The following is a 25,152-nucleotide window of genomic DNA, read 5'->3' on the forward strand; positions in this document are numbered from 1 at the left end:
TTCAGACCACAATGCTATGAAGCTTGAAATCAACCACAGAAAAAAGTCTGGAAAACCTCCAAAAACATGGAGGTTAAAGAACACCCTACTAACGAATGAGTGGGTCAACCAGGCAATTAGAGAAGAAATTAAAAAATATATGGAGGGGCGCCTGGGTGGCGCAGTCGGTTAAGCGTCCGACTTCAGCCAGGTCACGATCTCGCGGTCCGTGAGTTCGAGCCCCGCGTCGGGCTCTGGGCTGATGGCTCAGAGCCTGGAGCCTGTTTCCGATTCTGTGTCTCCCTCTCTCTCTGCCCCTCCCCCGTTCATGCTCTGTCTCTCTCTGTCCCAAAAATAAATAAACGTTTGAAAAAAAAAAATTTATAAAAAATATATGGAAACAAACGAAAATGAAAACACAACAATCCAAACGCTTTGGGACGCAGCAAAGGCAGTCCTGAGAGGAAAATACATTGCAATCCAGGCCTATCTCAAGAAACAAGAAAAATCCCAAATACAAAATCTAACAGCACACCTAAAGGAAATAGAAGCAGAACAGCAAAGGCAGCCTAAACCCAGCAGAAGAAGAGAAATAATAAAGATCAGAGCAGAAATAAACAATATAGAATCTAAAAAAACTGTAGAGCAGATCAACGAAACCAAGAGTTGGTTTTTTGAAAAAATAAACAAAATTGACAAACCTCTAGCCAGGCTTCTCAAAAAGAAAAGGGAGATGACCCAAATAGATAAAATCATGAATGAAAATGGAATGATTACAACCAATCCCTCAGAGATACAAACAATTATCAGGGAATACTATGAAAAATTATATGCCAACAAATTGGACAACCTGGAAGAAATGGACAAATTCCTGAACACCCACACTCTTCCAAAAGTCAATGAGGAGGAAATAGAAAGCTTGAACAGACCCATCACCAGCGAAGAAATTGAATCGGTTATCAAAAATCTCCCAACAAATAAGAGTCCAGGACCAGATGGCTTCCCAGGGGAGTTCTACCAGACGTTTAAAGCAGAGATAATACCTATCCTTCTCAAGCTATTCCAAGAAATAGAAAGGGAAGGAAAACTTCCAGACTCATTCTATGAAGCCAGTATTACTTTGATTCCTAAACCAGACAGAGACCCAGTAAAAAAAGAGAACTACAGGCCAATATCCCTGATGAATATGGATGCAAAAATTCTCAATAAGATACTAGCAAATCGAATTCAACGGCATATAAAAAGAATTATTCGGGGCGCCTGGGTGGCGCAGTCGGTTGAGCGTCCGACTTCAGCCAGGTCACGATCTCGCGGTCCGTGAGTTCAAGCCCCGCGTCGGGCTCTGGGCTGATGGCTCAGAGCCTGGAGCCTGTTTCCGATTCTGTGTCTCCCTCTCTCTCTGCCCCTCCCCCGTTCATGCTCGGTCTCTCTCTGTCCCCAAAAAAATAAAATAAACGTTGAAAGAAAAAAAAAAAAAAAAAAGAATTATTCACCATGATCAAGTGGGATTCATTCCTGGGATGCAGGGCTGGTTCAACATTCGCAAATCAATCAACGTGATACATCACATTAACAAAAAAAAAGAGAAGAACCATATGATCCTGTCAATCGATGCAGAAAAGGCCTTTGACAAAATCCAGCACCCTTTCTTAATAAAAACTCTTGAGAAAGTCGGGATAGAAGGAACATACTTAAAGATCATAAAAGCCATTTATGAAAAGCCCACAGCTAACATCATCCTCAACGGGGAAAAACTGAGAGCTTTTTCCCTGAGATCAGGAACACGACAGGGATGCCCACTCTCACCGCTGTTGTTTAACATAGTGCTGGAAGTTCTAGCGTCAGCAAACAGACAGCAAAAGGAAATCAAAGGCATCAAAATTGGCAAAGATGAAGTCAAGCTTTCGCTTTTTGCAGATGACATGATATTATACGTGGAAAATCCGATAGACTCCACCAAAAGTCTGCTAGAACTGATACATGAATTCAGCAAAGTTGCAGGATACAAAATCAATGTACAGAAATCAGTTGCATTCTTATACACTAACAATGAAGCAACAGAAAGACAAATAAAGAAACGGATCCCATTCACAATTGCACCAAGAAGCATAAAATACCTAGGAATAAATCTAACCAAAGATGTAAAGGATCTGTATGCTGAAAACTATAGAAAGCTTATGAAGGTAATTGAAGAAGATTTAAAGAAATGGAAAGACATTCCCTGCTCATGGATTGGAAGAATAAATATTGTCAAAATGTCAATACTACCCAAAGCTATCTACACATTCAATGCAATCCCAATCAAAATTGCACCAGCATTCTTCTCGAAACTAGAACAAGCAATCCTAAAATTCATATGGAACCACAAAAGGCCCCAAATAGCCAAAGTAATTTTGAAGAAGAAGACCAAAGCAGGAGGCATCACAATCTCAGACTTTAGCCTCTACTACAAAGCTGTCATCATCAAGACAGCATGGTATTGGCACAAAAACAGACACATAGACCAATGGAATAGAATAGAAACCCCAGAACTAGACCCACAAACGTATGGCCAACTCATCTTTGACAAAGCAGGAAAGAACATCCAATGGAAAAAAGACAGTCTCTTTAACAAATGGTGCTGGGAGAACTGGACAGCAACATGCAGAAGGTTGAAACTAGACCACTTTCTCACACCATTCACAAAAATAAACTCAAAATGGATAAAGGACCTGAATGTGAGACAGGAAACCATCAAAACCCTCGAGGAGAAAGCAGGAAAAGACCTCTCTGACCTCAGCCGTAGCAATCTCTTACTCGACACATCCCCAAAGGCAAGGGAATTAAAAGCAAAAGTGAATTACTGGGACCTTATGAAGATAAAAAGCTTCTGCACAGCAAAGGAAACAACCAACAAAACTAAAAGGCAACCAACGGAATGGGAAAAGATATTTGCAAATGACATATCGGACAAAGGGCTAGTATCCAAAATCTATAAAGAGCTCACCAAACTCCACACCCGAAAAGCAAATAACCCAGTGAAGAAATGGGCAGAAAACATGAATAGACACTTCTCTAAAGAAGACATCAGGATGGCCAACAGGCACATGAAAAGATGTTCAGCGTCGCTCCTCATCAGGGAAATACAAATCAAAACCACACTCAGGTATCACCTCACGCCAGTCAGAGTGGCCAAAATGAACAAATCAGGAGACTATAGATGCTGGAGAGGATGTGGAGAAACGGGAACCCTCTTGCACTGTTGGTGGGAATGCAAATTGGTGCAGCCGCTCTGGAAAGCAGTGTGGAGGTTCCTCAGAAAATTAAAAATAGACCTACCCTATGACCCAGCAATAGCACTGCTAGGAATTTATCCAAGGGACACAGGAGTACTGATGCATAGGGGCACTTGTACCCCAATGTTCATAGCAGCACTCTCAACAATAGCCAAATTATGGAAAGAGCCTAAATGTCCATCAACGGATGAATGGATAAAGAAATTGTGGTTTATATACACAATGGAATACTACGTGGCAATGAGAAAAAATGAAATATGGCCTTTTGTAGCAACGTGGATGGAACTGGAGAGTGTGATGCTAAGTGAAATAAGCCATACAGAGAAAGACAGATACCATATGGTTTCACTCTTATGTGGATCCTGAGAAACTTAACAGGAACCCATGGGGGAGGGGAAGGAAAAAAAAAAAAGAGGTTAGAGTGGGAGAGAGCCAAAGCATAAGAGACTGTTGAGAACTGAGAACAAACTAAGGGTTGATGGGGGGTGGGAGGGAGGAGAGGGTGGGTGATGGGTATTGAGGAGGGCACCTTTTGGGATGAGCACTGGGTGTTGTATGGAAACCAATTTGACAATAAATTTCATATATAAATTAAAAAAAAAAAAAGAATTATAGCCCTAAGATAGAAAAAAAAAAAAAAGATGAAAGAAATGGCAGAAGGTTGGCAAGGATGTATCAAAGAGTGGAGAATGGGGATGCAATGCTATTTCCTTGAGTTAGTACGAGGGGTTGGTCTAGTGAGCAAGTGTAGTGTTTGGCTTTGCTAAGAGCAAGAATAACTACTCAAGAGTAACAGACAAACAGGAGAGCCCCAGTAGCTCAGTAGGTTAAGCGTCTGACTTGAATTTCGGCTCAGGTCATGCATGATATCATAGTTCCTGAGATCCAGTCCCAACGTCAGGCTCCAGCTGATAAGGCGGAGCCTGCTTGGGATCCTCTCTCTCCCTTTCACTCCGCCCCTCCTCTCTCTCTCAAAAATAAATAAATAAACTTAAGAAAAAAAAAAAAAAGAGTTATTCTGCCCAGAATGTAAAGTTAAGAGTGATTAGAATTAAGAACATGTTTCGTAAAAAAAAAGGATATGTTTTGTGAATCAGCACCTTGGGATTTATGCTTCCATGATGTCTGCCAGCTTAGAGAACATTGTTCTTATTTTATGATTCTTGAGTAACTTTTTAAAATACATTTTAATAACTATATTTCAATTAAATATCTTTTTTGTTATATTCGAATAATCTCATGGGGAGAATTAAAATACTCCATCTAAATAAATAATGCTAAGATATCTATTTTTACCTAATAAATTGTCAGGGTTAATCAATTATATGTTATATTGTGCATAAACCTGGATCATTATACAAATCTGCACTATTTATTTTATTTCCTCCCCCCATCCCCCGACCATGTTTTGGAAGTTATTAAACAGTTTCTCAAATGTTACTCAGGAAAAGGTTTTTTAGTACCAGCTCTCTCTCTAAATAGCTCTAGTATCCTCAGCAAATAATGCAAATTCTCAGATCCTGAGTATCCTTGTTTGTAAAATATATTTAAAATATCATATGAATGATATCTAGAGTCTCTCCCAGTTCTTACTTTCTGAACATTTTTGGTCCCTTTACTGTACTCTTTATCCTCTTGTTGTCGTTGTTGTTGTTGTTGATCTGCTTTCTTTCTTGAGGATGTTATTTACATGGCTTCAGCTATCGACTTTTGCACCTCACCCAGATCTCATGCTTGCATATTTCAGATTCATTGCCCAATATAGGAAAGAACTTTAGCTGAACAAATTCTGTTTATAACAAATAGTCCTAGAACATCTTGTTTTTATTATAGCTTGCTCTTCCCTCACGGTTGCTACATAAGATTTCAGTGGATGAAATTCTCATTTTACTTTAAGTAACTGGCAATTGTTAAATTATGCATTGGGAAGGCTTGGATCGCCCACATGATACTTGGCTCCTTACTTGTCCTTGTGTTCTGATGCTTACTGGCCAGTGGCATCAGGTGTTATCTTAAATCTCTGGCTTTTCAATTTTCCCTTGGGCAAGCCTCTTTCTCTAGTGTATTGTTAGTGATTTCCTTGATCACTTGCCTACTTTTCTGGTCCATCTGAGTCCATAACTATACTGACTACAGTAATTCAAAATTGGTGAGGAAGAGTTATAAGAAAATGCTGTATTTATTGCATAATATGTACAGCATATTGCTGAGAAAATAAAAAGGAAATGTTTAGTGGGTATGGCATGCTTGCTTTTTTATTCCTTTTCTTAGAAATTACACATTTTTGCCTATGGCCTTGGCAACCAAGGACTAACACATAAGGGCACCCTGGGCAGCCAAGGCCTTTTTCACTTGGACCTATGACAGTGGGGACATTTCATTATTTCTTTCCACACCTTCATCCTGGTTCAATATGAACATAATCTTAGAATGAATATTAGCTAAATAATTCCAATACACAGTAGATGTTGACTTAAGTTTTCCAAGCAATATAAAACATATATGACAATCAGGAGTATTTCCCTCCCTCGTACATGTAGCATGATATGAATGCATGTTAGAGTTATGCTTATATTCTACTTGTTCACTTTAAAAAGCATCTATCTGTGCTTAAGTCCTGATTATATCTATTGTTGGCAATGATAAGAAAACAACACTGTAAAAGTAAGTAGTGTTAAATACAATTAGACAATTACATTATGAACATCAACCACTAAAGAGGCAAAGAAATCTGAAGACTGCTCTTGTAAGTAGGTACACATTAAATACGTTTGTGCTGTGCCTCAGACTATTGCAGTGCAAACCCTGCTCCTCTCTGTGCTTCACTTTCCTTTCTGCCTTCTATTTTCTGTTCTTCCACAAACATTAGCTGACAAACATTGGCCTACTGCCAAAAATATGAACCCCAAACCTGAGCAGTCCTATTTGAATAAATGTGTGCTGTTAGTGTTTGAACTCTGGGAGTAGTTACTCTCTAAATGTTACTCTCCACCCCATTGTCTACAGAATAAAATTCATAATCCTTAGGAGCCCAGGATGTTTTGTCTTTCTTTATCTGACCTCTTCCTCTTTTTCTGTTTCATCTCCATTTATTGCCTTCCTTGGCAACACATGTACTTATGACTATACCTATGACTTCTCTGAGCATCATATTTAACTGACAATACCTCCTGGACACCTTCAAGCTTCATGTACAAGATTTAACACTCTAATTTCAGCTTGGTTTCTTATCTTGGTTTACAACGGAGCTAACTTTTCAATCACCAGGCATATTCTATTCATTTCCCTGATTTCTCACATTTCTCATATTTTAACAACACTTTTGTCTTCTCATTGCCTAAGATACCCAGTACCATCTTTCTAGTTGACATCGTCATACTGTCTGTCTTAGACTACTGTAATACCATGTTACTGTAATAACCTCCTTTAATGGTTACTGGAGATATTGTCATAAAGTTACAAAATTCAAGAAATTTTACAATTCTTCCTTGTTTCAAATATCTAGTATCTTCCCTCATTTCTTTTTTTTTTTTTTTTAATTTTTTTTTTCAACGTTTATTTATTTTTGGGACAGAGAGAGACAGAGCATGAACGGGGGAGGGGCAGACAGAGAGGGAGACACAGAATGGGAAACAGGCTCCAGGCTCCGAGCCATCAGCCCAGAGCCTGACGTGGGGCTCGAACTCATGGACCTTGAGATCGTGACCTGGCTGAAGTCGGACGCTTAACCGACTGCGCCACCCAGGCGCCCCAATCTTCCCTCATTTCTAGTGAATTGTGTCACACTGCATGATTGAAATTCAAAGACATTGTGATCTGACTCCATCAAACCCCTACAATGGTAACTTATATTCTATACCTTCTGTGTAACCTGAAGTACAGAACCTATCAAAATTGGTATTTTTCTCTTCAAACTCCTGTCTTTCCTTCAGCCAAAATACTTTATTCCCATTTTTTTAATTTTTTTTTAACGTTTATTTATTTTTGAGACAGAGAGAGACAGAGCATGAACAGGGGAGGAGCAGAGAGAGAGGGAGACACAGAATTGGAAGCAGGCTCCAGGCTCTGAGCTGTCAGCAAAGAGCCCGATGCGGGGCTCGAACTCACGGACCGTGAGATCATGACCTGAGCCAAAGTCGGACGCTTAACCGACCAAGCCACCCAGGCGCCCCTATTCCTATTTAATCTCTCTTAAAATTCTACTTATTCTTTTAAGGTCTAACTAAAATAGCAGCTCTTTAGTAACCAGATTCTCCTGTCCACACTCAGCTCCGGTGCCCCATTTCTCCAATTCAGGCATAAATAAATTCTACACATTTAACCACATATGCTACATTCATAGCTAAATTTTATTTATTTATTCAAATTTTTATATTTATTTATTTTTGAGAGAGAGAGAGAGCACAAGCAGGGGAGGGGCAAAGAGAGAGGGAGACACAGAATCTGAAGCAGGCTCCAGGCTCTGAACCATCAGCACAGAGCCCTATGCTGGTCTCGAACCCACAAACCGCAAGATCATAATTGAGCCAAAGTCCGACTTTTAACAGACTGAGCCACCCAGGAACCCCGATAGCTAAATTTTATAACAGAATTTATAAAGGGGGTTAAAACATGGGCACTACATATGATCAAATAGAAATAAATGTAGTCAGACCGATCTTAGTTTTAAATTATACCTTTGCCATTAACAAGCAATATTATTTTGAGAAAGTTACTCAATCTTTTGTTGTCTCCATTTCTTTAATCAAAATGTGAAGAGGAGAACTACCCCATGAAGCTTTTGTAGAGATTAAACAAGATAATGTCTGCAAAATGCACAGTGCCTGGACTAGGGGTGATACTAAGTATAAAAATAAAGGCTATTATTATGCCTGAAATAGAAAAAGGTAATCAATATTTATCAGGCAAATAAGTCTCCATGACATTTTGTAATATTTTTGTTAACAGATTTGCCAAGGATTTTAACTATACCAGCTGTTCAGATAGATTCTTTTTCTGAGATGTCTCATTACAGAGGAAATTTTATTCCTCTTGTGTATGGAATATTGGTTTGAAGTGAATGATTTGTTTTTCCCAAATCAAGTAGTCCTGGAGTTTGCCTTACATGACCAAGCTATCATCATGGACTTGTATCTTGTCAGTTTCTCCACTGCAGCGTAAAACACTAATAACTGTTCAGGTTAGCATGAAATTATGGCCTTTGTGAAGACCCTGAATATCTCTGATGTTCATATAGAATTCCCCTACAATTGAGATCATGAGGACCCACCAAGGGCTAAGTAGATTTAATTGCATCCACAATGACTTGTGGATTGGGCCAGAGACTCACTGTCTTCCAGTTATTGTTTCAGTTATTAGACAATTACATTTCCTGGACAGATTTCCTTTATTGAATTGTGAATTGCTCCCTTGTTAAGATGATCCCCAGAATTTCTGGGGATAGATAATAGGCAGAAATCATTTTCCAATCATGTGGACTACTTGGAATTGAAGCTCACTATTGTTTTTATCTCAAACCACAAAATTAGCATACCACTAAATACAGTATATAAGCCACCACAGAAGCAGACAGACCATCATCCACTGAGCTTCCCCTTCACTTCCTGTCCTCCACCTTGGAAAAAGGTAAGAATTTCAGATATAAATTTGATATATCCTCTTTTCACCTTTATTTCAAAGTAGGCTGAGATATATGAAGAAAATAATTGCTTAAAATTTAGTCTTTCAAATGAGCATATTTAAAGTAGTACTGGCACTATTTCCAACACTTAGGTTAAAAAAATAGAAATGTCTATAACGATTTGGTAAAAATTATGACTGCATAAGCTCTATGAGTCTAAAATAATGTAGTAATGACGATTACTATTTTTTTGGTCCAAAGCCAGTTCACAGGCTACATTAAAAAATCTATTTCTTGAATTAATAAATCTTCTAACCACAACAATAAAAGAAAATATATTTAAATTATTTTAGGGGGATCTGAATAATTAATGGGTAACCTTTATCCAACAGCAATTTTAGAGGTGGCACATTGAGTCAAGAAACTTCAGGAGTTGTTTCGGGATGTGCACTACTTGAGATGTTTATAAATCTTTTTTAGAAGTGGGTGTTCCTCAAACTTATGTAGAGTAGTCAACTTGCCCGTTGATCATTTAGTCTATAATAGTTCAAAATATTGTTAAAATAGGCATATGAAATACAGAATTAAGTAAAGAAAGAAAATGTTTTATTTTGTAAGAAAATTCTAAATGGGACAGAGATGACTTGGAAACAAAAACAAAGAGAAGATTTGAATAAGATTGGTCAAAATGAAGTTCTGGCTAAAAAATTGGTATATAAAATGTTAATTATAAAATACAGAAAATGAAATGAGATCCTTCCTATACATAATGATCTCTAATGGAGTACCATATTCTTTTTTTTGAGTCCTGAAAATTAAAAAAAAAATTATTTGGAAACTTATGGTGCTCTTAGCAAAGTAAAATTATGAAGATTTATATAGTACCCATGAGCAATATCTAGAAAAAAATATTTTTCCTGAATAAAGAGAATAATTTTCAGCCTTCAAATGTTGGAAAGGATATTTTGCAGATAAATTAGGGAATTTTTTCGTGAAATGTTTTTAGTTCAGAAGTTTAGTTTAAATAACTGAGATTGAAGATTGTATGTCAAGCTCTCTTAGTAGCACAAACATTGTTTTGTACAAGAAATTACAGAAATGCAACAAAATCAGGCATTTAGTACATTTTGGTTAAAAGTGTTAACATATATGTTGTACTATAAGAAGAGGTAGCCTGGAGTGGGGATTGGGCAAGAGGACCTAATACTTTGGTAAATCATCAGGAAATCAGGGAGAAAAAAGCATAGTGTATTGTCTCTAAAGTTGTGTGTCACAAAGGAGAGGAGGCATTATTGGATATGTAGGGATGAAGACTGAGTAGTGGGTATAAATCGGGAAGAAACAAACCAATCAGTGGAGCATCTGGATAAGTGGAGGAAATAAAGGAAATGCTCAAATGAAATCTCAGTCTTATTGGAAATGAGATATGATTAAAACAAATATTCATGGGAATGGTTTGGTTCACTGAAAAAAAGTAAAAACTAAAGTATGATCTTTGCATATATTTTCTTTGATCAGTTTCCTCCCAATGGAACTGAGGATCTATCAGGGTTGAGATCTTAATATTTTGATCACTGATACAATCCCAGCACCTAGACAGTATCTGGCAATAAAAGGTGTTAAATAAATATCTTTGAACAAATGAATCAATTAATAAATGTTTCTGTAATTACTTATAACTTTTTTCTAGTACTTATAACTTTTTTCTGTCTTTCAAAAACACAAGAAAACCATAGTACTATGAATGAGATGAAAATGAGTGAGGAAGGGTGGAGGTGATACCTGAGAAAATCTGAACAGTTAGCCATGAAGTATAAAAATAATATGTAAGAGTAAGGAGCCATGGGAGATTTTGACCTTGATAAAGTTTTTATTAGTATTTTTTCCCTAAAATGCAGAGATTTTTATTACATATTATCTTTAGTTTCATTAACAGGAAAGTAACCCTAGCTAAATAAGAAAATAGATTGACCAATCTATTACCATTCCTTCATTTCCCCATTGACAGGACTTGATAGCCATGAAGGTCCTCATCCTCGCCTGCCTGGTGGCTCTTGCTCTTGCAAGAGAGGTAAGAAAGTGTCTAAATAATTAAGATTGCAATGGACTATCTGCCTATGTGTAGAGAATAACATCAACATTTTTAAAATACGAATAAAGCAGAATTCCAACAGATTTGTTTTGACATTCACCCAGTATTTCAGCAGTGTGCAGTAGGGGCACAAATCTGGGCCAAATGCTTTCTTTATCACTGTGCCACCGCTTCCTTAGGGAAAAGCAAGTTGACTTATTAGCAAAGAGACAAAATGAAAAGAACCAGATATAAAAATGACAATAATAATATTGCACAAGTATGATGGCGTGCATGTACAACCTAGATAAATATATCTTATTCCAGTGATAAAATACGTGTAGCTCTTATCTTAGGGCACTGGGTCCACTTCTACCTGTATCTATCCAAAGACAATGATAGGATGGACTATCAGGCAATAATCATAATCGTAAATGTATTTGTAATCATAATAAAGTGTTTAAAACAAATGAAAATAACTTTTTTCTGTTGCCCATCAAAAACTGTTGATTCATGTAAAATAAAAATATGTTAACAAAGTTACTAAACATAAAAGACAAAAACAATGGCCTTCTAAGTCTCTCAATATAGCATTTTTTATTTCTCAAATTTGTGAAATAGCTGCATAAAGAAGATAAAAATTAGATAGGAAAAATGTTTAGCGATGAGTTACATATGGAAACCAAAGTAGTGTTTTATTTTTCCTTTACAGAAGGAAGAACTCACTGTATCCACTGAGGTAAGATATTTTTATTCAGAAAAAAAATTTCCAACCATAAATTATTAACATTCTGCAATAGTTATCGATTGTTTTATTTTTTGTTTTTCCTTTACAGACTGTGGAAAGTCTTTCAAGCAGTGAGGTAAGACAATGTTTTCAGAGGCAATTTCCCAGTCTTGGAACAGTAAAATGCTGTTATCTTTCTATTTTGCTACATTAGGACAGTTAGGTTAATAATGCAGCTATGTTCTGACATAAGTTTTGAAGTAAATTTCCGTTGTAAATGTTTATGGACAGAATAAATATCTGGAAAATTCAGTACCTACTAGCACTTTCTAAGTTGGCTGAGTACTTGAAATTATGTCATTGTGACCCCCTTTTTTTTTTCAATGAACTGTACAGGTTTTTTTTATGTCTTGAGCTCTTTTTACACTGACCTGATTCACTGTTCTGATATTTATTGAGCGCCTTATTCACTGTTCTGATATTTATTGATATTTATTGACTAGGAGCTGTGGTCCAAATTGAAAACAGGGATGTCCATAAAAAAGAGCTTGCAACATAGTGTGTGAGCAGACATGCAAATGGACATATTTTGTAATGTAATAGTCACTATATTAAGTAAAAGGCAGTGAGAGGTAGTGTAGTCCTAAATCTGCGTGGAGAGTCAGGTAGGTATTTACCCTGATATGTCATTACCTATTAGTTAAATAGTATATGTGGTCTCTCTACAAGGTTAACGGACACTTAAGGGGGGATATTTATTTCTTATGATTAATTTGAAGTGTAAACATAATAAGTAAATGAAGAATGATTAAAACAATTAAAAGATGAAATTCATATTATCAATGAATATGATTCTTTTAGACTCAGATAGAGTGACAGAGATCATTTGTTGTCCTAGGAAGGGAGTGTGGTGATAGAGAGAAATTAGCATCTATTAAATACCTCTTTTTGCACTATGTTCACTAATTTTCTTTTCTTATTTAACTGCATTCATCCATCTTTTATACAACAAGCTTATGCAGAACAGCAAAACATACAAGTTTCAGCAATTATCCTGAGTTTTTACTATTATCAAACAAGGTGTACATGTTAACCTATTACATGTTGTCATTTTCTGATTTGTATTGACAAATAAGAAGCATTCATGAAACTAAACCTAATTTTATTTGTATCTTTCTGAAGGAATCTATTACACACATCAACAAGGTAACACCTTCATATTTAAGTGTACTTATTTTCAAAATTTCCTACATTTAATTTTTATAGGTGGTAACATTTCTTTACATGTGATTTGGTTTCTAGCAGAAACTTGAGAATCTTAAACGTGAGGAGCAGCAGCAGAGACAGGTAATTTATTTGTGATAAGTATATTTCTAAAGTTATTATGGAATCTAATACACACAAAATATGTATGTGTTCACTCTAAAGACTGATAATAAAATAAATGCCAATGAGGAAATTAAATTCCGACAGTCAATATATTTTTAAGACATAAATTCATTTTTTCAAACTCAGAGTTAATATGCAGAGTATAGAATCAAAACCTAAGGGTAATTATTGATTTACTCATATTTCCAAGTGGGGAACTAGGTTCCCCTTAGTCTCAAGATGGATATTCGGATGAAAGAGAACAAGAAGGCAATATGACACATTTATTAGTTGTATACCCTTGGCCTCAAGTTTCTCTGTACTTAATTTTCTTATTTGTAAACCAAGAACATTCATAACCCCACAGTTTTGATGAGCTGACACACAGTGAATATTCAGTGATTTTATATAATATTTTGTATGTTTTATATTAACATTTATGAATAGTGAAGTTCTTCAAAGAATTCCCATTACACAGATGAAAGGAGTGAGGTACAGAACAATTGAGTACACAATTATCTGACAATATCACACAGTTATTAAGTAGTAGAGCTTGCTTAAAATTAAAGATTTTCCTAGACAACATAAAATTCTTCATTTAATTAAATTACATATGGTAACATATTTGGTAACATATTTATCTAATAATAATATTTCATCTTCTCTATTTTATCAGTGAAGTTGTATTGTTTGGAACTTACACCAAATATTTTTAAATCAGAATGAATTCACAAATTGATGCCTCTTGAAAGTCTCAAAATAACTACCTTCTACCAAGGGAAGTAGTGCTAGAAGGTGACTAGTGTAAGAAACTCCTTGAATTAAGCCATAAATTAAGATTCCATTTTCATTAAAACAACAGCAAATAAACATTGGAGTTATCCCTCTAAGTCTTTTTAAATAGATCTTTCATATGTGAAAACAATTTGCTGTATTTTGAACACATTATGTTGAAAAGTCCATACTTATGAAGACCAAAGTGGATAGCTATCTAGGCAATTCAGAAAAAGGTGAAACAGGTCTTGAAATCTCCAAAACTTGATTTCAGTTTGATCTGTGAATTCACCTATGAAAGGGAGTAAATGAGAAATACCTCAATGAGCGTTTTACTCAGTAGTCTTCACCTGACTGAAAATAATTTCTTAACCAAGATCAGTAAAAGATTTTCTTTCTCTTTTCACTCAGTTATGAGTGTTCAAAAGACAGGAGGTTAATTCATCATAAATGACAGTTATAGCTGAATCATGGACTCAAACAAAGATTCTTTTCCTTCTTTCCAGGAGGAACGCCAGAATAAAATCCACCCTGTTTTCCAGCCACAGCCTCTAGTCTATCCTTATGCTGAGCCCATTCCTTACCCTGTTCTTCCACAGAACATCCTTCCCCTTGCTCAGCCTGCTATGGTGCTGCCTTTCCTTCAGCCTGAAATAATGGAAATCCCCAAAGTTAAGGAGACCATCTTTCCCAGGCGCAAAGTGATGCCCATTCTGAAATCTCCAGTAGTGCCCTCTTTGGACAGCCAAATCGTGAATCTCACTGATCTTGAAAGTCTGCACTTGCCTCTGCCTCTGCCTCTGTCTCTACTCCAGCCCCTGATGCACCAGATCCCCCAGCCTCTTCCTCAGACTACCATGCTTCCTCCTCAGCCACTGCTGTCCATCCCACAGCCAAAAGTCATGCCTTTTCCCCAGCAAATTGTGCCCTACCTCCAGAGAGACGTGCCCGTGCAAACCCTACTGCTGTACCAGGATGCCACCCGTGAGGCCCAACCTGTGACTGCCCCAGTTTACAATCCCGTTATTGTAAGTCCAAACTTAATAATTCTGCTGTCTCACTTATGACCTGAATATAGTGATAGAGGAAATGAGAGCTCTACAATGAAAGAATAAATGAATAATGAATAGATCTAAACTGCACATTGTTTAGATCAATGATTCTCAACCCTAGCAACACAATAGTACTATCTGTAGGACTGTTTCTTTCCAAAATCCCAATGTCTAGGCCTACCCACAGAGATTCTGATATAATTGTTCTGATCTTCGATGTAGAAGATACCATCGGGAACAAATTATTTTGGAGATTCTGATTTAATCGATCTGTTGAGAATTTAGGTAGAGGATTAAGGTTTATTAAAGCTGGAATTAAATCTGATAATCTGATTGGGTTTGGAATAAAAAAGGTTTATTATTTTCTACAATTTTGAAGTTTTCCTTGTGCACATCTCTTCTGCAGGTGCAGAATTTTTTCACATCTTGTTTTGATATATGTACATATGATGGTAAATAATTGAGATGCTTATTTTATCTCTCCGAATTTTTAGGAAAAGCATCTGTTTCTTTGCATAAATGTGAATTTTTTATTTAATTATTTTGCTTTCTTTAATTTTTTTTTTTTAATTTTTAAGGTCTAAGAGAATTTCAAAGTTAATGTCCCCTCCTTACTTTTGGTAAGTTTTGGGAGTTTGCAGATTAGACTGATTATTTTCATTAATATCTTTTTATATTTCATTCTACTGTCTAAGTCCAAGATAGTGACAAACTTTATCAATATGCCTACTTATTTATTAATGATAAAAGCATCATGGATGTCTTAACGGTTGATCATTATCTACTGACCTGAAATTTTGTATCTTTTTTATTTCAAAGAATTTAAAAGTTTCATTATGTGCTATAGACGGATTTGACTGGTTTGTGTTCAAGTGCCTATATTCTGATGTTTGGTTGTCAGCATTTTTATAAAAACTGAAAATAATTTCTTCTACTTTTATGTGAATATATTTGAGATTTTTTTAAAGATCTCTTTCATTCTCATTTCTAACTTAGGCGTTGTAACTTCAATTGTTTTTATCTCACTTAAAATTTACATATCATCCTTTAATTCATGAATCAAAATAAAATGAATTTTTCCAGGTGTGAAGGTTTAAAAAAGGGAGAGAATATAGCTCTGGGATTCTTAAAATATGAATATTTCTGCAATCATGGTAGACTAGTCTAGTCTAGTCTAAGTATCAGTGGGCTGATATTTAATCATATCGGAATTTTTATATGCCTCCTCGGTAGGCCTCAATATTTTGCACTTGTAACAAAATTTGTCTTACAAATTAATCACACCAAAATTACAAATGAGGAGGGATGAATAGTTATGTCATATAATATAACTAGTTCTATATTTGCTTTATATTCTACAGAATTGACTGCAACTGGAAATGTGACATCCTTTCAATCTTTACATCGTTACCAAAAGTGAATAATTTTGAATCTACATGGAAAAAATGAAAATTTATTCTTTTATTTATTTATGTATTATATGTTATTCACTCTACATTTTCCAAATTTTAATTCACTAATACCATAGAAGTTTAATTTTGAGTTGAAAATACCATAAGTATGTGAAAAATATGTGTAAAAATAGTTTCTGGAATTGTGCTTGTTATTTGAGACTCTATTTCCTAACCAGTCATTTCAATAAATTAATCCTTTAGGCATATTTAAGTTTTCCTGTCTTTATTATAATTTTTCAAGCCTTAATTGCCCTTAAGATTATTATTAATTTAAGATTTTGGTGTTAAGAGGCAAGTGGGTGGCTCAGTTGGTTAAGTGTCAGACTTGATTTCAGCTCAGGTCATGATCTCATGGTTTGTGAAATTGAGCCCCCTGTCAGGCTCTGCCTTGACAGTGGAGTCGAATTGGGATTCTCTCTCTCTCTCTCTCTCTCTCTCTCTCTGCTCCTTTCCTGCTCATGAGTGCACATGCCCTCTCTCTCTTTCTCTCAAAACCAAATAAAACACAACAAAACAAGGATTATTGGTGTTAAAAATAGCCATGGGAAAATTGAAATTGAATAGAATGCTTTGAGTTGAATGGTAAAGAATATCAAAAAGTGGAGGAAAGGATAGGGTGATCATACCCTATTTTGGTTCTGGAAAGTCTTGGTTTACACCTAGTGTCCCAGTTAAACTAGTACACCTGTGACTTTCACTATCTAGAGTAACCAACATCGAATGTTAAATTTTATAGTCACTCTAAGCAAAAAAACACTTCAAATGAGAAAGCTGATTCACAGCTCTGCTGTTAATGGTAGCTAAGTGGGGCTGTGAAAGTTAGTCCTTCAGAGCTTCAATTTCCACATCTGTAAAATAGGCAACTCAAAGGTTTTTAATGAAGTTTAATCTGATCAGTGAACTGCACTGTTACAGGATAATTGTTCTGTATGGTTCCACATTACTGACTTCATTTACACCAGAGAAGCAAGAGCCAGTATCACAGTCAGAATGAGCTGGGTTACATGGTTTGGGTCAGTAATGCCCAAGAAAGTAAGACTTATATGAAGGTCTGATATCCACTTTCTCTGATTGCAGAGTAATTGTTTCATTGCAATGAATTTTTCCTTTACCAACAACTACACTTGTATGCTCAATTCCATCCCCTTTAGTTTACCCGGTGACTCATTAGCAATTGTTTTCCTTACCTAAGGATCAAATATAAGTCAAACTTATGCTATATCTTTCATTTTTAAAGAAAATTCCATCTTGTAACAATATACCTCCAAACTCCTCCCAGTTCTTTAGACTACTCTGTGACAAGTATGATAGAAGAACTATCCATACTGAATATGTTATGGTCTCATTAACCTGCCCCCGTCAAGGTTTTGTCCCTCTAGAAATCACTTTTTTCCTAGGTTGCCAACAGCTTTCTTCTTGCTACTCTTGTGTTCATTTTACCCAACCTCGCAGAGCTGTTTAGTAGAGTTGATCATTGCTTTTTTTTTTTTTAAATATCATACTTCTCTTCATTTTAAATCTTAAACTCATCAAACCCTTGCTTTCTTTCTTAACTCACTAGCCTTTATTTATGTATTTATTTATTTTTTTTTGCAGTCTCCTTTCCGGCATTTCTTTTTCCAAACTTTAAGGGTTGGAGTACCCTAAGGGTTAGCCTTAGTCTGGCTGATAGTGTTTAGTTCCATGGCTTTAAGTCCATCCATAGGTTGAAATCTTCTAAATGTACATCTTCAAAAGCATTCTTTGCTGAGCTCCAAATTCATGCACTCAACTTGACTTTTTGGTCTCCACACCTAATTTTATAATTAATATCTCAAATCTGGCATGGACAAGCATAACTCTTCATCTGGATCCAGTCTCTGACTTGCTCAAATTTCACTGGGCATATTTCAGTAAGAGAAAAAAAGTGATACACTAGTACAAAGGAAACAGACTTACTTGAATAAACACTTCACCAAAAGAAGGTTTCTTAATAGCCAATAAACATATTAATAGGTACTCAAAATCACCAGTTCTCAGGAAAATACAAATTAAAAGCTACCATGCAATATCACGATACAGCCACCAGAATGATTAAAATGAAAAAAGAAATTTGGCCATATCTAGTGTTGGCAAAAAACAAACTATAGGAATGCTAAGCAATGTTGATGTAAATGTAAACTGGCATGAGCATCTTGGAAACCTGTGTCAGTCTTTGTCAAAGATAAACATCTTTATATCTTATGACTAGAAATTTTATTCTTAAGTATATACCCAACAGAAATACATATATATGTGTGTATATATATATATATACACACACATATATATACACATATATGTGTGTGTGTGTATTTACACTAAAAATGCATATATATACATATGCACTAAAAATATGTACCCAATGTTCCTAGCACCTTGTTCTTAATATCCAAAATTCAAATCAACACTAATGGGAATCAACACTATTTTGTATAAATTGTGATATACAAAGAACGGAACATTGCAATTAACATGAATGAACTACTACTACATGGCACAACATGAATGAATTTTATATAAGGAAGACTGGATGATAGTAGACAGACACCCCATAAATATTATATATTAGAATCTATAAAATATTGATTTCTAGTGCAACAAGTTAGGATAGTAGTTATCTGAGGGGAGGCAGAACTTGATAGGGAACATTAAGTGGTGCTCTCAGATGCTTAGTGATATTCTTTTCCTTAATCTGGATGATGAGTTCTTTGTGATAATACATTTCGATGTGTGTGCTTTTCTATATGGCTGTTTGTTGCTTTAAAAATTTAAATGTATATTAAATGTAAAATCATGTATTTCTTTATTAGTGTCTTGCCTACCTTCTTTTTCCCTAAAAGTGGGGGTTTCTCTGGTGCAGAATCACCTCTTTGCCTCTGGACTTAAATACCATTCCATTCTATGGCAATAGACCTGGTTTCCTCCGAAGCTATGGAGTGGCTGCATAATGATACTGTAAAATGTGTTTTAGACCCTACTATGGTGAAATTTGAAAAATGGAATGCAGGAGATGGGAGAGAACTTGCAGATTAATTCCTGCTTTTTTTTCCTCTGTATATTATTCAGTGGTGTGGTTCTTTGCAGCCTCTGTTAATTACATAATAATCATGCGAAGTTTTTTATTGCTGAAAGGATTTAGAGGACTCAAACAGTTTCCACTGTAATAAAAACAGATTAATATTACAGGGAAAAACAGAAGACAGCAACACAGGGAAAGGATGTGCAGTGAAAAAGTGCTAAGATCTGGGGAGCAACTTTTTTGTCCTTCCACTGCTTGATACAGGATATGCTTTATCTCCAGATCTTAAACCACTAATGGAGGCTGTGCAAAGCATCTCAGTACCAGGAAGCTCAAAACCACTTGTCGTGAGGGTCTTTTACAAAAAACTTGTCCTGCAGGCACATTTTGGCTACATGACTAGTCATACCTGTTGAAAACCAGCCCCATTTCACTCCCCAACTCCTAGATTCCACTGAAACCTGGTGTAAACCATATGCAATTATTATTAAACAATCCTGACAGGCTGATGTATCCTGCCCAAAGCAACTCACAGACATATCTCTATAGTATCATTTGCCTTTCGTTATTAAATACCATAGTGTTGGCCAACAGCCAGTGACTCTAGAGATAAGCATACAGTCATCCAGACCAACTGGGATTAATCAGTGTTATACACAGTATTTCTGGAGAAAACTTTTGTGCTGATGAAGCATACCTGCTGAATAGCCTTCAACTTGTAGTGAAGTGGTGCTTGAATTGCTTTGCATCTTTATTCACCTCCATTTACTTAAGGTGCATATATTTACATAATTTATAATTGCTTCCAAGCAAACTCTTCTTATAAGAAAAGGCAAACTTGGTCACAGACATACACAGAGGAAATATAGCTGTGTGAAGATGAACACAGAAATTGGGGTTAAATAGTTACAAGATGCAGCCACAAGTTAAGGAATGCCAAGGATTGCCAACAGCCACCAGAAGCTGGAAAGAGCCAAGGAAGGATCTCCAGGGCCTTCAGAGGAAGCATGGCCATACCAACACGCATTGATTTCAGACCTCTAGACTCCAGACCAGAAGAGGATAAATTTCTGCTATTTTAAGGCACCCAGTTTGTGTTCCATTGTTATATAGCAGGAAACTAATATAATGAGGCATACAGATTTTGGTTACTTCTGTAAAGAAATTATTTGAAAAGCTTTGACAGAATTATTTCAAAAATGGAAAACCGAAAAATTTCTGCATTACTGAAATTATGGAAAGCAAAGTTTGCAAATGGGAAGACATTGGAATCGAGCCCCCCCAGGGAAGAAAAAAGTTTTTAAACAATGAAAGCCCGAAGAATGTTCGAGACTTAATTCTCAACTTCTACAATTGCAATTTGGTGTATCTTAGTGTGTAGGGAGAAGATTTCAGTAAAAAAAAAAAAAGTGAGCATAGGGGTGTCTTGGTGTCTCAGTCAGTTGAGCATCCAACTTTGGCTTAGGTCGTGATCTCACGGGCCCCACATCAGGCTCGCTGCTGTCACTGCGGAGCCCGCTTTGGATCCTCCGTCCCCTTCTCTCTGCATTTCCCCTGCTCGCGCTCACTCAAAAGTAAATAAACATTAAAAAAAAAAAAAAGTGAGGATATATTCCAAGCCAGGAGTGTCATAACACCCAAAGGGAGAGGTCCTTGTTCCAAGCAGACCCAATTAACATTCTTCTGCTGATGTGTGAATACTCAGGGAAGCTACAGTGTAGTCATTTCCAGATTTAGGACCTGAACAACCATGAATCTCTGAGATGTGAGCAAACCGTCTTTTTTATCTCCTGCAAAGTAAGTCAGTCCAAAGAAGAGTGAAAGTGAAGGACGAACAAAATGGTGAGTGACCACCTTCAAGTTCCTAAATACAACTATACTTCCCTCTTGGAATTTTTAGTTACATGAGCTAATAAATTCCTTTTTTTTTTTTTTTCATTAATTTGAGGTAATGTTTTCATATGTCACTGGCACCATGATATTCCTGACCAAACAGAACAAAATTCCTGTATGTCATGGTTCTATGATAGTGGGTCTTTTATAGTTCAGGTCTTCATAACAAAATACCATATACTGAATGGCTTAAAAAAAAAATATTGCTCACAGTTCTGGAGGCTGGGAGTTCAAGTTCAAGGTGCTAGCAGATCCTGCATCTGGTGAAGGCTGTCTTTCTGGCTTGCAGATAGCCACCTTCTTGCCATATCCTCATATGGCAGAGAGAGAGACAGAGAGCTCATCTCTCTCACATCTTTTCTTATAAGGGCATTAGTCTCACTCATGAAGTTTCCACCCTCATGACCCAGTTGCCTCCAAAGACCCCTCCTCCAACTACCATCACATTGGAGATTAGGGTTTCAACATAGGGATTTAGGGTAAACACAAACATTCAGTCTATAGTAATTAAAATAACACAAATTCACAAGCTTGTAGGTCTCATGTGAAATTTAGGAAAGTGAAATACCAATTATTAGGAAAAACATGAAATCTACTGGAAGATATGAAAGATTTAGACCCCTAACTCCTAAATGATCCTGAAGATCTCACTGTGTTTCTTTTTCATGATAAAATCGTGATTTCTTTATTTACCATAGCTGATGGTGGCCTTAATTTTCTGCTTCTCACTGTTGCTTCATCCTTGATATGGCCTGTCAGTAAGAATAAAAAAAAAACTTAGCAAGTTCTTTCCTTAATGTACAGTAGAGTACATAAACTAGTGTTGTAGGGGCTGGATGTGGTCAACAAAGAAAAGGGGACCGTGTGTTTTGCATTTAAAAAAATAAAGGGAGCCTAGGTGTCTCAGTTGGTTGAACATCCAACTCTGAGGTTTTGGTTCAGGTTATGATCCCAGGGTCATGGGATCAAGACCCACATCAGGCTTCACACTGAGCATGGAGTCTGCTTAAGATTTTCTCTTTCACTCTCTCTCTGACCCCCTCTCCAACTTGTGCTCTCTCTCTCTCTCTCTCCAAAAAGAAAAAGAAAAAAACTAGGCCATATTAAAAATCAGAAAATTTTACACAAAATTTGTATCTCTAGTTTTTCTTATGAGTCTCAATATCTGGTCACACTTGATATATGCCTGTGTGACATATATCACACAATGGATTTGAAGGAAGGGCAAAAGAAGACATATATTCAGTTCACAATTAGCATCATTTTTCCCCTAACCTTTTTTCCCACTTATTTGTGTTATCTGCAGTGTTCTAGAAGGTTTGGTAACCATATTACAAAGGGAAACATTAAAAAAATATCTGTAGATAGATATGCTTAATTCTAAGGACCTACCACTTACCCATTTCTACAGACAATGCATAGATGACTGTTTTTTAACCTTTTTCTTAAAGAATGGACTTTTATGGGGTGCCTGGGTGGCTCAGTTAGTTGAGTGTCTGACTTTTGATTTTGGCTCAGGTCGTGATCTCACAGTTGTGGGATCAAGTCCCACATTGGGCTCAGCACTGAGAGTGGAGCCCACTTAAGATTCTCTCACCCTATCTCTCTGCCCTCTGCCCCTCTCCTCCGCTTGTGTGTGCTCTCTCTTTCTAAAATAAATGTAAAATAATAAAGAAAGAATGGACTTTTATAAGTCGACCTTAAGGTAGATGAAAGGAGCCCAGTCACAAAACAAAGTGATAGTAGGTAAATTCCTGAAGCAAGGAGATAATTAACATTTTTAGAGATTTAGTCAGGAAGTGGTGGTGGTGATAATTATTGTATGAAAAATGGTCAAACCAGAAGTGATGGCTGTGTGAAGCTAATCAATATATCCCTAGGAAAAATTTAATAGCAATTTCATCAGGGTTATTTTTGATATATAAATATAAAAATATTTTGGTGAACAGAATATGTCTGGTAAACAGATTTTTGGATAAGCTACCAACAGAAAGTGATGATCCACCCCAATTTCTGAATAAGAATTAACATGGATCTATAACACTTGAAGTAAGAAAAGTCAAAGTTCTGTAGGGACTGTACTATAATATATTTCCAATCCTAGTCCTTGTCTTTGATCTATGAGTTTTGGGCACTTACATAAAAAAAAGGAACTAGTTGATCTTCTTTCAGACTCTGAGATCCATTCTGTGTCTTACCACTCATTGCTTACAATGGAGAATCTCCTGATGATCCGTGATTCATATTGAAATTTATTTGAGTCAAGTAATACTTGATGTTGCCCGCACAGTTTGTCTCCCTTCAAACCTGGTCCAAACCATTAATGGTAAGTCCTCTGCTCAGAGTGTATATTTAGAATAGATATACCTAGAAACTGGTTTAATCCCTATATTACCTCCCTGATGTATGGAGTAGTAAGGTAAAAAGTACTGAATAGAAACCATTCTAATTTCTATAATAAAATAATGATTTTGCATCTCTGGGGAAATTGCAGCAACTATTAAAGAGTAAAAAATGTGGATGGGGCACCTGGGTGGCTCAGTTGGTTAAACGTCTGACTTGATTTTGGCTCAGGTCATGATCTCATGGTTTGTGAGATGGAGTCCTGCATCTGGCTCTGCGCTGATGGTACAGAGCCTGTTTGGGATTCTCTCTCTCCCTCTCTCTCTGCCCCTGCACCACTTGCTTTCTCTCTCTCTCTCTCTCTCTCTCTCTCAAAATAAATAGATGAACTTTAAAAAAAAACTAAAAGATGTTAGGAGAGTGGATTGTTTCATTATTTGATTTCCCATTTGGCCTTTTCAATAGCTTCTTGGAAAGTAACAATGGATTATAGCAAATGTAATAAGATGGTGACAATTCATTTTTAAATTATTATTTTTTATTGAAGTACACAACATAGTGTATTTTATTCAGGTGTACAACATAGTGATTGGGCAACTTTATATGTTATGCTATGCTCACCGCAAGTATAGCTACCTCCTGTCACCATACAACACTATTACAATACCAGTTATTATATTCTCTGTGTTGCACCCTTTGATTTATTCATTCCATAAGTGGAAGCCTATATATCCCACTCCCTTTCACCCATTTTCCCATCCTCTCCACCTTCCTTATAGGTGGTATTTTAAATATGGTGTCACATAAATCCTTGATATTCACATTTTCCCCCTTCATTTTGCCTTTAAAACCAAAGAAGAAAACAATACCAGCAACAGTTTGCTTTAATCTTATAGAACAGAGGCTTCTACCTCATAGGACAATTTTAAGGACAAGTCTACTCTAGTTTTGTACTACAATTTAGCTTGCAGGAAACATGATTGTCTTATTCCATGGCTCACTGGGCATTCATTAAATTGATGACTTTATTTCTATAGGATTCATGACATGAGAAATATCAAGTATCCTTGAAGCCTTGGTAAATAACATGACGAAAGAAGCTGGGAGACACAATTTATGAAAACACAAGGGCCTGTACTCTCCACTAATTTCCTGCAGGTTCAGTAGTTGGAGTAGGTTGGCAAACCTCCAGATAAAAACAAAGTATTTCACATGTACTTCTTAACACAGAGAGAAGTCAGAAGAATCGATGCTAACTGGTTGTCTTTTCAAGGCCAAAAATTCATCTTTGGGTGTTATGCATATAAAATATATATTATTGGTAGGATGCTGAACAGTTGATGGCTTAGGGCATGCCACAAGAGGCCTTATCTCTTGTATGTTAGGATCTTATAGACACAATAGTTCTAAAAGGATCATGACGTGTTGGGTTGGCTGCAAACCTGGAATATACCCTGAAAAGTAAATCTCACCTGGGGCTTTTAGGATATCAGAGCAAGTAACAATTGTCATTTCAAGAAATAACTCCTCATTGGGCTTTGAAGGATATTGAACAG

At 36.3% G+C, this 25,152-nt stretch overlaps 1 protein-coding gene across 1 annotated transcript; it reads left to right on the forward strand.

The window, feature by feature from the left end:
* The first annotated feature begins 10,888 nt into the window (after nucleotides 1–10,888).
* On the forward strand, nucleotides 10,889–15,450 carry CSN2 (casein beta). The gene is made up of 7 exons (XM_025922138.2): nucleotides 10,889–10,945; nucleotides 11,658–11,684; nucleotides 11,782–11,808; nucleotides 12,855–12,878; nucleotides 12,975–13,019; nucleotides 14,321–14,842; nucleotides 15,445–15,450. Exons 1-7 carry the CDS (start codon nucleotides 10,895–10,897, stop codon nucleotides 15,448–15,450), a joined length of 702 nt encoding a protein of 233 aa, XP_025777923.2. The 5' UTR covers nucleotides 10,889–10,894.
* Nucleotides 15,451–25,152: the final 9,702 nt, after the last annotated feature.

Source organism: Puma concolor, chromosome B1, assembly GCF_028749965.1.
Source record: "Puma concolor isolate L17-30 chromosome B1, mPumCon1.1.hap2, whole genome shotgun sequence".
Classification (NCBI taxonomy): domain Eukaryota; kingdom Metazoa; phylum Chordata; class Mammalia; order Carnivora; family Felidae; genus Puma; species Puma concolor.